The following is a 14,907-nucleotide window of genomic DNA, read 5'->3' as shown; positions in this document are numbered from 1 at the left end:
GCAGTGGCCATCCTATCACTGGGGTAATTTAAAAATAGGATAGTTCCCATGCTGCCTCCACGATGTTCTGTCCTGAACCAAATCTGGCGGGTTACTGGATTAGATGCCGATGACCAACAGGTTTCTGTTGAGACTATCCAGCTATTGTGTTTTAGGTCTTCCGAGGGGTCTTTTCTATCCTGCTTTCATTAGATAAAATTGAAAATAATTCTCTCAGGGGAAGCTGGTGGATATTAGGCGCAAATGACCACACCACCTTAGAGAACGTTGGGTGACCGTCCAAGAGAGTGGGACCTGTTTAGTTGGAAGATGGGTTTCTTCAATTGACTTGAATTTGGACCATTTGATGTTTTTGAACGTTTCTGAGATGCTAGCTTCATCTGAATGGTGCTCAACTTCTTTTCAGTCTGGACAAAACAGACTGGAAAAAAACTTAAGAATATGATGCTGCAAACAATCCTGCACTCGCAGGAACGAACTGGTTGAAAACATTCATCTCTAATTTCTATAGACTAAATTTCGATGTATTTACTCAGTCTCTACTCAGGCAAATTCCCACTGACTTTAACGAAAGTCATGTCTGAGTAAAGGGCCATTTAAAACCTCAGGTTTTGCTCCTACACTCTAACTTCCACTCTAACTTCCCTAGTTTTTGTGGGATTTTGAGGACAGGGTTATTGTGATTTATTTTTTTCTAGGTGAGCCCTTCCCATTCCCCACCCTCAAATTGGTTATAGCATTTGCACATTAAAGGCAGGTATTTATCCGGAATGTTTGTCTACAGAATGTTAATATCAGACCAGCTGGGGATTGGCAGACATATGCACCATTTATAGTCTGAACTGCATCTGTCATCTGAATTTGGTTGTGATAATCTCTTATGATCAGTTTCTTACATTTCTAGCTGTGCCTATTTGTATGGACACTAAATTTTTGAATGTAAAGGGCTTTACCTCAGAAGTGCTGTGGTGTAATTTTAAATGAATTGACTTAATGGCAAGATGTGCATTATTACATCATGAAAAAAGCCCCTCTGTCTCCCACAACATATCTGAGGAATAAACTTTAATGTGAGAGGTTCCTGATAAACTGGGCTACAGCATTTCAGTCCAGTACCATCTGCAGTAATGTGTTTGGCACAGATCTAAAGCTGATACTGCTTATACTTATAATAATTCATGGGGAAACTTATCTTATTAATGATCCCCTTTGTGGGAACAGTGGTACAAATAGAAGATCAAACTGACAAAGCAGTTTTTTAAGATATTTAAACTCTTGAAGTGAAAAGAAACAGTTACTGAAGAAGCAGTGGCATAAAATTTATCATTCATAGAATATTTACTCCTATGACTTTGAATGGTACTATTCTGGAACAAGAATGCATTTTTTGAAGATCACAAGTAAAAACTTATATTGCTAAAAAGATAGTTACTCAAGGAAACAAATAACTTTAAATATGCCACAAAATAATATTCTGTTTGATTCAGAATTAGATTTGGAATAGAATATGTGGAATAGGAAATTCAGTTCAAAACTGTTTCACAATGTTTTGATATTTTAATTTTTTGAACAGCTCAAAAAGCATATAAATCAAAATGCCTTTTAAAATAATTTCTCACAGAACACAACACACTTACACCTCTTTGGCTCTCTCTTCACCCCTTTCCATTCCCATGTATAAATAATTTATGGTAGATAGGTTTACATTTTTAACATTTTAAAATGTAGCATCAGAAAATTACTTCCAATAAGTGGATGAATGTAAGAATTGTAGAATTAGTTTGTATCCAGCAGCCACTAGTTGGGACACAAACATTAATATCAAATGATAGTTTTGTCATGTGATCTTTTCCACTGAACCTACAAATATAGAACATGACCATAAAAAGTAAGGAGAACATGCACTCTGCTAAGTAATTTATTGCAGTTGATGCAGGATTGGTATGCCATCTGGAACAGTTATTTTCACATATACAGATGATAAATGCTGTTCACCACAAGCTCCAAGATGAAAAAATGTAGAAGCTAATAATAAGAAACAAATCTGAACAAAACCAAGCTAAATGAGTTTTAGCTAAATGGAAGAGCATTTGATAGTAACTCACTGACTACAGATATTAAAGAACTAAATTAATTAGTCACCCCAGCATTTGAATAAAAGGAGAAGAGAAAAAAATCCTGACTTCTACAAATTATGTATTTCTATTTTCTGACCTCAAAGTTATAATATTATTACCTCAACAGCCATCTTTCTAATACTGATTGCCTAATTCATTAGTTTCTTTAGCAAAGACAGCTGAGCTAATTTGTTTTTTCAGGGTTTTCTCTCTTTAGTTTTTTTTCTTAAAAAGTCACCATGTGCGACATCCCAACACCACAGGAAGTCAGTAAATCCTCTCAGTCTCCACACCGCTGTCTCTGAATATCTACAAAGCTAGTATGCCATAATTGCAACTCACTGGCTCATTCACAGCTTTACATTACTAAAGCAAACAGTCTAGACAGCTGAATGACAGAATTACTCCCTTTTCTCTTGCATTTACAGATATGCTGTTATCTTCATTTGCTTTTCTCTGCCCTGTGCATTCCGATACACTAATGATTAGCTTTCCTGTTTGGATTCCACACTGACTTTGTAGCTTTAGGCTATAAATACAAGCAGACCCAGATTACATCACATTGATATAGTCATGGGGGGGGTCTCCCCTTCCTTCCCTCTCTTGGGATATTCTATGCTCACCAATTTTCATATGTGGTGCAGAAAATAATCTGCAAACTCATTAATCTGTGTGGAATTAGTAACACAGGCTTTTTTTTCTACTACTGACATGTAGGTGTGAAAAGACAGAGTGGTACCTGGAACTGCACGCTCTACAATGGAAAATACTATTCAAGCTGCTGCCATGCAAACTACATTTTGCACGGAATAAGTAGCCATCTGCAGCATTCGGGTCTGCCCACAGAATAGCTGAGTGTAAAGCTATGCAAAGAACTGGGTCTGAAAAAAAGTTAGAATGAGCAGCAATATCCTTTTTTATGGAGGCCCACCAAAATAAATGTGTGTATCAGCAATGCTGCCTAATGCTCTTGATATTAAAAGGAACAAATGCACTTGGCTTGGTCTCACTCACAAGCAATCGGAAAATAAACCTTATGACATTTTTAACTTTCCAATAGTGTTCACCTACACACTATGACTATGTGGACCTCTGTCTATAGCTATAACATTCCAGCCTTGATCCTCTAAGTCAGGGGTCTCAAACACGCAGCCTGCGGGGTTATTTGCTGCGGCCCGCCAAGCTCCCCCACCCCCCGCCACCGGAGTTATTTCCTGTGGCCCCAAGCTCCCCACCCCCGCTACCCCCCCAGCATGCCACGTCCCCGCTCCTCTGCCTACCTCCAGGTGCTTCCTGCCGCCAAACAGCTCTTTGGTGGTGCTTAGCACTTTTCAGGAGGGGGGGGGGCAGGGAGCCGCATGCTCAGGGGAGGAGGCGGAGAAGGGCAGAGCAGGGGCAGGGATTTGGGGAAGGGGTTGGAATAGGGGCAGGGAGGGGGCGGAGTTGGGGAGGGGACTTTAGGGAAGGGGTTGGAATGGGGGCGGGGAAGGGGTGGGAAGAGGCTGGGCAGGAACTCATGGAAGGGGTGGAATGGGGGTGGGGCTGGGGCTGGGGCTGGGGGCAGAGGCAGGGGCTTTTGTATCTTTATATTAAAAGGTGTCAGTGGTGCGGCCCTCAGGCCAATGTACTAGTTCTCATGTGGCCCTCGTGGTGATCTGAGTTTGAGATCCCTGCTGTAAGTCCTAACAAGGTAAACAAAATTGTCATGCCAGCCAAAGCGCAAGTAAAATTATGCCCCAAGTTGCCAAGTTTTGTGATTTTATTGCAAGTTCTGCAATATGTAGTGTGTTTCTTAAAGCCCCGCCTCCTGGAAAGCAGTGATTTACATGAGAATCTTAGTTTACTTTTTTTTTTTTAATTGAAAGTTTCTAGCCCTCATGGTTGCTGAGAAAAGCCTGAAAATGTGTTTCAATTCTGCCAAAAGCTCAGAAACAAGAAGACAAACAAAAAGAACCCCAAAATGCGTTCTTTTTTAAAGCCAATCATGAACTTCTGGGCGGGCCTGACTCCCTATTTTTGGGTGTGGCAATACTGCACGCCTAGTGCTTAATTTATCGTGACCCAGGAACCTCTTGATGTCAATTGGCAGAGGGCAAAGGGGGTTCATAGAGTTTTACAGGGCTCTCCTGAATCAGTTATATGGATAATAATGTGCCAAAGAATGTCATGTAAGGTCTCTACTGAAAGCCTGTCTCACTCTGTTCGTCACAATCACTGCAAAATATATGTACAAATAATATGGAAGGGATAATGTGCATATATACTGAAAACTGAATTCTTAAGGTATGTAAGACAGGTCACGAGAAGGTGATAAACAGCTTCTGTTCAGACAAGGGATAGGAGACACTTATCTCCCTGGCTGACCATTGTGTGTCTTAAAATGGAAGTTAGTCATTAATGGACGCCACTAATGACTGCTCACTGGAGCAGCTAGTCCTGGAACCCACAATGGGAGAGGCAATTCTTGATTTCGTCCTAAGTGGAGCACAGGATCTGGTCCAATAGGTGAATATGGCTGAACCACTCAGGAATAGCAACCATAATGTAATTAAATGTAACGCCCTTGTAGGGGAGGAAATTCCAAAGAAACCCACCACAGTAGCATTTAACTTCAGAAGGAGAACTACACAAAAATGAGGAAGCTACACAAAAATGCAGGCCATGGACAGACTATGCACAGGGACTCTTAATTCCCTGCATGCCCCATGAAGGAAGATTTGAGGGTGGGCCCATGGAGAGACCGGGATATTTGATACAGACAGATCAAAACTCAATGTATTACAGAATCTGTAATAGAGGCTCCATAGGGCTGCTCCAAGCCCTAGCTTCAAATTGTGAAGAAGGATTCAAATAACCCCCCTTTAAAAAAAATAATCATTCTGACAGAGAAATGTTTCCTCCTTCTCCTCATAATATTACCTCCTTGAAGTATTTTCCTCCCAAAATTAGTGTAATCAGGGCCTCAGGCAGGGCACGAGTCAGCCCTGGGCCAATAATAATGTTTCTATACATAAAAAGTGTTGTGGCTTTCAAGTCTGTTACCTAGTGTCCCTGCAGGGCTAGAAATGGAAGTTTTATTCCATGGGAAACAGGAGATTTCTGGCTTCCCAATGAGATACACAGCACTCACTTCCAGCCCCAGAAGGTCCAAAGGTCCCGTTAGTATTGTGACACTTTTATGCATGGAAAAACTGTTTTAGGGCATTTGGGGGATTTTATGGCTTACTCTGATCCCTGTGCAATAGAACTTTGAGCTACTAAGGTACCTTGCTTTACAGGTAGAGAGGACTGCAACAACTCGTCCTAGGAAAAAAGTTCTAAAACTCTCTAATATATTTTTTAAATGTTCTGCCATATGTGTGACAAAGCATAAATAACAGTGTGTTTATATCAGTGCTCATTTGAGAGTAGCTGCATGACCCACTTCTAGCTTTGCCATTGGTACTGCGCCCATCCCAAACTCATGTCAGTACAGCATTTATACCACACCATCACATATTCCCTCTAAATAAAGAGCAGTGAATGCACGAGAGCTTGAGTGCTGCCATTTATACATACACAGACATTCTAACACGTGTCTCCCAAAATGTTATACTGATTTCCTTACCTCATGAGGTTCTTGATATTGAGACACTAACAACAAGAAGGCTCTCTGTGCTTGGAAAGCAGCACGTACCATTTCTGCCTATAAGAAGAGGAGCAAAACAAATTAAACTTTAATCTTGGAAGGAAAATAATTGTTAATAGTAACATTAACCTCATCTTTTTAGCATTAACAATTATTCTGTTCCTTCTTTATGCCCTAGTTCCCCCCTACAGCCTTCACTCTTCTAGTTGGTACCGCCAAGTCAAGTGTTATGACTTAATTCTCTCTTTCTGCTTCTAGTCTAACTCCCTGCAGCAGTACAGACTGGCCACAAGACAATGGAGGTAGGGGAGTCCAGCACCTTACAGGTGGTGCTCAGCTACTGGTAGCAATGGGTCCTCTGTGTTTTTGAACATGCACAAACAAGCACAAAACTTGACATGGGCTAGAATGTACCATCTAATCCTCATTCAACTGCAGATCAGGAGAATCCAATTCATGCGTAGAGGATAACAGTTCAAACAAGCATATCTGTGGTTTCTCCTAGCCAGAGGTGGGCAAATTTTTTGGCCCGAGGGCCACATCTGGGTATAGAAATTGTATGGCAGGCCATGAATGCTCACAAAATTGGGGGTTGGGGTGCAGAAAGGGCTGAGGGCTCCAGCTGGGGATGCGGGCTCTGGGGTGGGGGCAGAAATCAGTAGTCAGGATGCAGGAGGGGGCTCCAGGTTGGGGTGTGGGGGAAGGGGCTCCGGGTTGGGGTGTGGGGGAGGGGGCCCCAGGCTGGGGCTGAGGGGTTTGGAATGTGGGAGGGGGCTCTGGGCTGGGGCTTCGGGGGCAGGGTGAGCGCTCTGGCTGGGGGTGCAGGCTCTGGGCTGGGGATGAAGAGTTTGGGGTGCAGAAGGGTGCTCCAGGCTGGGACCAAGGGGTTCAGAGGGCAAGAGGGGGATCAGGGCTAGGGCAGGGGGTCAGGGCACAGGAAGAGGTCGGGGTATAGGCTCTGGGTAGCGCTTACCTCAAGCAGCTCCTGGAAACAGCGGCATGTTTGGCCACAGTTCCCGGCCAACGTGTAGGAGGTGGTGGGGGGACATGCCGCTGCTTCCAGGAGTTGCGCAGCGTCATGGCACACGCGGAACAGGGAAGCCCCCAATCCTGCTTCCCGGCGGGAACTCGAGGGCTGGTTTAAAAGGTCTGACAGGCTGGACATGGCCCACGGGCTATAGTTTGTCCACCCCATCCTATGCTGTCTCTCATGCTTGGGAGGAGCACCCATAAACATTTGCAAAGCTATTTCGTTATCCACCTTCAAAACCCTCCTTAAACTCTCCTTTACCATCAAGCCTACAAAAAGCTTGACAACAGCTAGGCTGTTGGTGTGCTGAAACCATTGTGTATAATGCTGACTAATACTTGTCTCACTGTTTCCTTGTACTCTCCTGTTGGTCTGTCTGCATACATCCGTTGTCTCTTCTCTTATACTTAGGCCTTGTCTACACTACGAAATTAGGTCGAATTTATAGAAGTCGGTTTTGTAGAAAGCGTTTTTATACAGTCGATTGTGTGTGTCCCCACACAAATGCTCTAAGTGCATGTAATCAGCGGAGTGTGTCCACAGTACCGAGGCAACCGTCGACTTCTGGAGCGCTGCACTGTGGGTAGCTATCCCACAGTTCCCGCAGTCTCCGCTGCCCATTTGAATTCTGGGTAGAAATCCCAGTGCCTGATGGGGCTAAAACATTGTTGCGGGTGGTTCTGGGTACATATAATCAGGCCCCCCTGCCCTCCCTCCCTCCATGAAAGCAAGGGCAGACAATCGTTTTGAGCCTTTTTTCTTGAGTTATCTGTGCAGACGCCATACCACGGCAAGCATAGAGCCCGCTCAGCTAACCGTCACCGTATGTCTCCTCAGTGCTGGCAGACGCGGTACTGCACTGCTACACAGCAGCAGTTTATTGCCTTTTGGCAGCAGACAGTGCAATATGACTGTAGCCGTCATCGACGTAGTCTAGGGTGCTCTGTTAGCCGACTTCAATGAGGTCAGGGGTGCCTGGGCAAACATGGGAGTGACTCAGCCAGGTCATTTCCCTTTTAAGTTTTGTCTCATGGTGATTCAGTCCTACCAGCAGTGCACTGTCTTTTAATCTGCAGCCAGCAGAAGACGATGGCCAACAGTCATACTGCACCGTCTTCTGCCGAGCACCCAGGTGATGACGATGGCTAGCGGTTGCACTGCACAGTCTGCTGCCAGCAAGATGTATAAAGATAGATGAAGTGGATCAAAACAAGAAATAGACCAGATTTGTTTTGTATTCATTTTCTCCTCTCTCCCTCCGTGAAATCAATGGCCTGCTAAACCCAGTTTTGAGTTCTATCCTTGAGGTTTTGAGTTCTATCCTTGAGGGGGCCAGTCTGTTTCTCGCAAAGCCACCCCCTTTGTTGATTTTAATTCCCTGTAAGCCAACCCTGTAAGCCATGTTGTCAGTCGCCCCTCCCTCCGCCAGAGCAACAGCAAACCATCGTTTCGTGCCCTTTTCCCTGGATTGCCCGAGCAGGAGCAGACGCCATAGCATGGCAAGCATGGAGCCCATTCAGCTCACCCCAGCAGTTATGACCAATGTAAACATCTCGCGCATTATCGTGCAGTGTATGCGGAACCAGCACCTGAAAAACCAGGCGAGGAGGTGACAGCAGCGCGGTGATGAGGACATGAACACACTTTTCTCTAAAACTGCATTCCCCCACAATTTGGAGATCATGGTGTTAATGGGGCAGGCTCATGCCGTGGAACGCTGATTCTGGGCCTGGGAAACAAGCACAGAGTGGTGGGACCGCATAGTGTTGCAGGTCTGGGATGATTCCCAGTGGCTCTGAAACTTTTGCATGCGTAAGGACACTTTCATGGAACTTTGTGACTTACTTTCTCCTGCCCTGAAGCACAAGAATACCAAGATGAGAGCAGCCCTCACAGTTCACAAGCAAGTGGCAATAGCCCTGTGGAAGCTTGCAATGCCAGACAGCTACTGGTCAGTCAGGAATCAATTTGGAGTGGGCAAATCTACTGTGGGGGTTGCTGTGAGGCAAGTAGCCAACGCAATCACTGAGCTGCTGCTATCAAAGGTAGTGACTCTGGGAAATGTGCAGGTCATACTAGATGGCTTTGCTGCAATGGGATTCCCTCACTGTGGTGGGGCTATAGACGGAACCCATATCCCTATCTTGGGACCGGACCACCAGGGCAGCCAGAACATACACCGCAAGGGGTACTTTTCAACGGTGCTGCAAGCACTGGTGGATCACAAGGGACGTTTCACCAACATCAACGTGGAATGGCCGGGAAAGGTTCATGACGCTTGCATCTTCAGGAACTCTGGTCTGTTTAAACGGCTGCAGGAAAGGATTTACTTCCCAGACCAGAAAATAACTGTTGGGGATATTGAAATGCCAATAGTTATCCTTGAGGACCCAGCCTACCCTTTAATGCCCTGGCTCATGAAGTCGTACACAGGCACCCTGGACAGTAGTCAGGAGCTGCTCAACTATAGGCTGAGCAAGTGCAGAATGGTGGTAGAGTGTGCATTTGGACGTTCCAAGGGTTGCTGGCACAGTTTACTGACTCGCTCAGACCTCAGCAAAACCAATATCCCATTGTTATTGCTGCTTGTTGTGTGCTCCACAATCTCTGTGAGAGTAAGGGAGAGACGTTTATGGCGGGGTGGCAGGTTGATGCACATCGCCTGGCCGCTGAATACGCGCAGCCAGACACCAGGGCGGTTACAAGAGCACAGCAGGAAGCAGTGCGCATCAGAGAAGCTTTGAAAACCAGTTTCATGACTGGCCAGGGTACTGTGTGACACTTCTGTTTGTTTCTCCTTGATGAAAACCCGCCCCCTTGGTTGACTCTAATTCCCTGTAAGTCACCCGCACTCCCGCCTTCGATCACAGCTTGCTTGCAAAGGAAATAAAGTCACTATCGTTTAAAAAACATGTATTCTTTATTAATTGATTATAAAAATAGGGAGATAACTCACAAGGTAGCCCGGGTGGGGTGTGGGAGGAGGGTAGGAGGGAAGAAAAAGGCCACTTTAAAACTTGTTGAATGCCAGCCTTCTGTTGCTTGGGCTGTCAACTGGGGTGGAGTGGTTGGGTGCCCGGAGCTTCCCACCCCGCATTCTTGGGCGTCTGGGTGAGGAGGCTATGGAACTTGGGGAGGAGGGAAGGCAGTTAAGCAGGGGCTGCAGCGGCAGTCTGTGATCCTGCTGCCGTTCCTGAACCTCCACCAGACGCCTGAGCATGTCCATTTGATCCCGCAGTATCCCCAGCGTTTCCTCATGCCTCCTCTGATCTTCCTGCTGCCACCTCTCCTCATGTTCATCAGCCACCGTCCTGTACTCTGCTATTGTGTCCCTCCACACAGCTCTGTCAGTGCCGGATGACTGCATGAGCTCAGAGAACATGTCATCGTGTGTGCGTTTTTTTCGCCGCCTTATCTGAGATAGCCTCTGGGATGGAGGAGGGAGGCTTGAAACATCTGCAGCTGCTGGAGGAAGAAAAGGGGGTGAAGTATTTAAAAAGATACATTTTACAGAACAATGGCTATACTCTTTCACGGTGAACAACACTATTCACATTACATAGCACATGTGATTTTGGTACAAGGTCGCATTTTGCATCTTATATTGAGTGCCTGCAGCTTTGGTGTTAGAGATCACACACGCACGGCCGGGCAACAGAATTTGGCTTGCAGGAGGCCATGGTAAGCCTTAGTCTTTCAGCTTCTGCAACCTTCATAACAGCAGACCCCTCCTTTCCCATACCAAGCAAAGCCCGTAGACTTGGCCATTTACTGCTGCAGTTTTCTTGTTAATGTGCAGCAGCAGAAACCAAAGTAACCCCCTCCCCACATCCAATTCTCTGGGATGATCGTTTTTCCCCTCCCACCACTGCCTGGCTGGTATCAGGGAAGATGCCTGCTAGCCAAACGCGAACAGCTCAGCGCCAATGGCCCCCCCTCCCACTGTGTGGCTAACTGCGGGGAGGATTTATTTTCAGCCACAGGCAAACAGCCCAGTAGGAACGGCCACCTCTGAATGTCCCCTTAATCAAATTCCCCTATTTCAACCAGGTTACCATGAACAATATCACTCTCCTGAGGATAACACAGAGAGATAAAGAACGGATGTTGCTTGAATGCCATATGCTGGGACCATACGCTGCCAGGCTTTGTCATGCAATGATACCAGATTACTTGCTACTAGCATGGCATGGTAAAGTGTCCTACCATGGAGGACGGAATAAGGCTGCTGTCCCCAGAAACCTTCTGCAAAGGCTTTTAGAGTACCTCCAGGAGAGCTTCATGGAGATGTCCCTGGAAGATTTCCACTCCATCCCCAGACACGTTAACAGATTTTTCCAGTAATAATACTGGCCACGAATGCATCCCAAGTCCTCAGGGCTACTTAATCATTAAAAAACGCTTGCTTTTATAACATGTATTATATTTTAAAAGGTACACTCACCAGAGGTCCCTTCTCCGGCTTCGTTGGGTTGGGAAGGTATTTCAGTCAGGGTGATAAAAAGATCCTGGCTGTTGGGGAAAACTGTGTGTTGTGTGCTCTCCTCAAGCTCGTCCTCCTCCTCATCTTCCCCATCTGCAAAATCCTCAGCCATGGCAGAGAGTATCCCATCCTCGGAGTCCATGGACAGGGGTGGGATAGTGGTGGCAGCCCCCCCTAGAATTGCATGCAGCTCAGCGTAGAAGCGGCATGTCTGGGGCTCTGTCCCGGAGCACCCGTTTGATTCTTTGGTTTTCTGGTACGCTTGTCTGAGCTCCTTAAGTTTCACGCGGCACTGTGTTGCGTCCCTGATGTAGCCTCTGTCCCTCATGGCCTCTGAGATTTTTTGAAATGTTTTGGCATTTCATCTTTTGGAACGTAGTTCTGATAGCATGGATTCCTCTCCCCATACAGCGATCAGATCCGGTACCTCCCGTTCGGTCCATGCTGGAGCTCTTTTTCGATTCTGGGATTGCATGGTCACCTATGCTGATGAGCTCGCCTGGCCAAACAGGAAATGAGATTCAAAAGTTCCCGGGGCTTTTCCTGTACACCTTGCCAGTGCATCCGAGTTCAGAGTGCTGTCCAGAGCAGTCACAATGGTGCACTATGGGATAGCTCCCGGAGGCCAATACCTTCGAATTGCGTCAACACTAACCCTAATTCGAAATGGCGATGTCGATTTCAGCGCTAATCCCCTCATTGGGGAGGAGTACAGAAATCAGTTTTAAGAGCCCTTTATGTCAAAAAAATGGTTTCGTTGTGTGGACGGGTGCAGGGTTCATTCAGATTTAATGCTGCTAAATCCAACATAAACTCATAGTGTAGACCAGGCCTTAGATTGTAAGCTCTCCGTATGGCACCTAGCACAACAGGGTCTTGATTTCTGAACTCGGTTCTTAGGCACAATGTTAATACAATTGAGTAATAATATCAATAAATGGAAAAACAGGATGACTATGTTAAATTAACCTAATAACTGTACTTTCAAATGGGAATGTACATATTGGTCCTTTTGTTTTTCCCCAATGTCTTTCCGTTATTTATCTGTCCCTCCCATCTAAAAATAAAACAAGGAAATTAACTGTAAAAGCCCATGTGAATATAACTTTTGATTGAGATTTTAAATATACATGAGTCAGGAAATTCAAAGTTATAGCAAGAGTAAACCAGACACATTGCACACATGAATGTTACCTTTAATATCATATCTAGTAACATCAGATACTATGTGAGTCAATTCATGTCTGTGGGCTAATGTTGCTGATTTCAGAGTGATTACTGTATGCCAGGAATTAATCTGGCTTTAGATACTTCAGGCTGCTGTGGGCACCAGAATGCTCATGTTCCTGGCATGAGTATTTAAATCTTGACCAAAAGGTTGTATTGACATAGCCTTTGCAATTAATATAGTATAATTTTATAAGGCCTTTTATTATCACTGTTTACTTCCTTCTCCCAGCAATAATATTTAAAGATGGTCCTACTTGAGTTCTACTGCATATCCCTGTTTATGGAAGTGTGTTGATTTCATTCCACTATGTCTCTGCAAAGTAACACAAATGCTTCTTCACAGTGAGACTGCAGTATCACTGGCTGTAATCTACCACCGCACTTCCTTTTTTAACCACCTCACAGACTTGGAACTCTACTTTACACATTTCATTGTCACCTACCTGAGGAGCCCTGCAAATCCGTTGATATCCACTTTACATCCGCAGACCATGTTTGCAGCTCGCGGATTGGATGCGGACACACATTTTGTATCCGCGCAGGGCTCTACCTTCCTGGTTCTAACTAACTAGTTATTTACCTAAACAGATACATTTATTTTTACAGAGAGCTGGTCCTTGAATAGGACTCTTTATTGAATGGGCAGCCAGTATAGTGACCGTGAGCACAGGGGTGATGTGTTTACAGTGACTTTTGTGGCTGAGCAGATCGGCTGCTGCATTTTGTATCAGCTGAAGCTTTTTAAGTTTTATTTGGCTTCCTTCCCAGATATGAAATGAAGTAATGAAGTCTGGAAGTCATAAATGCCTGGGTAAACATGGCTAGATCTGTGTCCTACTGGATGGGGCACAACTTCCGGCTATCAGTGGGTGCCAATGGATATATTTTGCAGCCATGGCTCTCCGGGCATGCAAAATCTTTGGGAGTCCTTTTAGTAGGTTCAAGGCTGTGCACAGATTTCACAATTAGTGGGCAGGTGCCTTCAGTTGAGGTGTATGTTACAGAGGAAGCAAACTATGAAGCCAATTTCTTTCTTATGGAAGTCTATAGCGCTTCCATTGACTACAATCAGATAAGGAGTGGGTCCTTCTGTACATTCTCAGTAACATTTATCAATACCCAGGTCTCGAGATAGTGAAACCTAGCTCACCATGAACACCTCACCGCTTTGCTCCACTCACTATGCTGGCTGTACACTGAATAAAGAATCCAATTCAGGGACCAGCTCCCTGTAAAAAGAATGCTGTCTGTTTAAGTAGATAACATGTAGGTAACAATGAAATGTGTGAAACAGTCCCAACGGCTGTGAGGTGTTTAAAAAGGAAGAACAATGGCATATTACAGACAGTGACACTGCATTTGTCCTACAAAAGGTCTCTGCAGAATTCTGGCTAGATTGCTGTACAGGCATATATACATAGAACCAGATGTTCGAAAAAGCTCAGCACCCAATAGCTCTCATTTAAGATCCTAAATAAGAGGCTGGATTTTAAAAATAATTCAGCTCCTAATGGCTGTCAATGGGAGCTGCTGAGTTCTTAGCAGTTTCGAAAATCTGCTTCCTAATGTACAAGTACAGTAAACTATGCATCTTAAGAGCACTGTGCCGTAGTTCTGCCCAAAACTTCCCCTTCTCTGGAGAAAGCATGATAAAAAACAGTATGCTTGTATCATCCTAGCTGCCACACCATACAATTAGCTCTGTGCATGACAGCTGACTAAAGAGATTAAATAAACTGTATGCTGTGTGTGTGTGTGTGTGTCTTTCAAGCAGTTTTGAAGCTGCCTCTACAATTTCAGATAGATATATTTGGGCTGATGTTAGCTAAAATTCAGGCTTCAGTGAAGGTTGTCATCAGTACATATGTCTGCAACATCTGGAGGATACATGTATTTTCACAGTGGCTGGTGGCAGCGTGTTCTCAGCAGAGGGTCCTTGACTCAGGAATTCACTTCTCCCCCTTATCCAGCCAAGTAAGGTCTTGTCTACTCTAGAGAATTTTACTGTTCTAAGAATGTTTAGTTCCCCTAGTAGACTTGTAAAATATCTCATGTCCACATACAAAAGTGCTCCGAATGGTTAACATGTGTTCCAAGAAACGATTTGGATTAAACTTCCTTTTAGACAGCCTAAACTACTGCATTCTTTTAGTGCCAGTGTAGATGGAGACTTGCCCAAATTGTAGTGATTCAAACCACTCTCCTACAGTGCACCCTAATGATGGGGTCTAAATTAGCTGTTACCACTCAATAAAGAGATCTTGGAGTCATCATAGATAGTTCTCTGAAAGCATCCGCTCAGTGTGAACCAGCAGTCAAAAAAACTATCAGAATGTTAGAAGCCATTAGGAAAGCGATAGATAATAAGACAGTAAATATCACAATACCACTATATATATCCCTGGTACACCCACACTTT

At 44.8% G+C, this 14,907-nt stretch overlaps 2 protein-coding genes across 4 annotated transcripts in view; both read right to left on the bottom strand.

Moving 5' to 3' along the window:
* The window catches only part of CAP2 (cyclase associated actin cytoskeleton regulatory protein 2), an 87,748-nt gene that overhangs the window by 40,056 nt on the left and 32,785 nt on the right, over positions 1-14,907 (bottom strand). The window contains exon 4 of one of the 2 annotated variants that reach the window (XM_073331989.2): positions 5,725-5,802. The exons of the other annotated variant lie outside the window; for it this stretch is intronic. Within the exon in view, the coding sequence (XP_073188090.1) occupies positions 5,725-5,802 (78 nt within the window). The remainder of the gene's footprint in view (positions 1-5,724; positions 5,803-14,907) is intronic. 2 annotated transcript variants of the gene reach the window in all.
* LOC140906981 (uncharacterized) lies at positions 9,724-11,813 on the bottom strand. Of its 2 annotated transcripts, none has more exons than XM_073331991.2 (2): positions 11,220-11,813; positions 9,724-10,240 (listed from the first exon to the last, which is right to left on the bottom strand). In XM_073331991.2, exons 1-2 carry the CDS (start codon positions 11,584-11,586, stop codon positions 9,786-9,788), a joined length of 822 nt encoding a protein of 273 aa, XP_073188092.1. In that variant the 5' UTR covers positions 11,587-11,813; the 3' UTR covers positions 9,724-9,785. The 2 variants fall into 2 exon arrangements, with proteins under 2 accessions (XP_073188092.1, XP_073188093.1); XM_073331992.2 differs by having other exon boundaries at positions 9,724-10,237.

This window comes from Lepidochelys kempii, chromosome 2, assembly GCF_965140285.1.
Source record: "Lepidochelys kempii isolate rLepKem1 chromosome 2, rLepKem1.hap1, whole genome shotgun sequence".
In the NCBI taxonomy this organism is placed as follows: domain Eukaryota; kingdom Metazoa; phylum Chordata; order Testudines; family Cheloniidae; genus Lepidochelys; species Lepidochelys kempii.
Note: the sequence above shows the minus strand (reverse complement) of the source record. Positions and strands in the feature narration are given on the sequence as shown.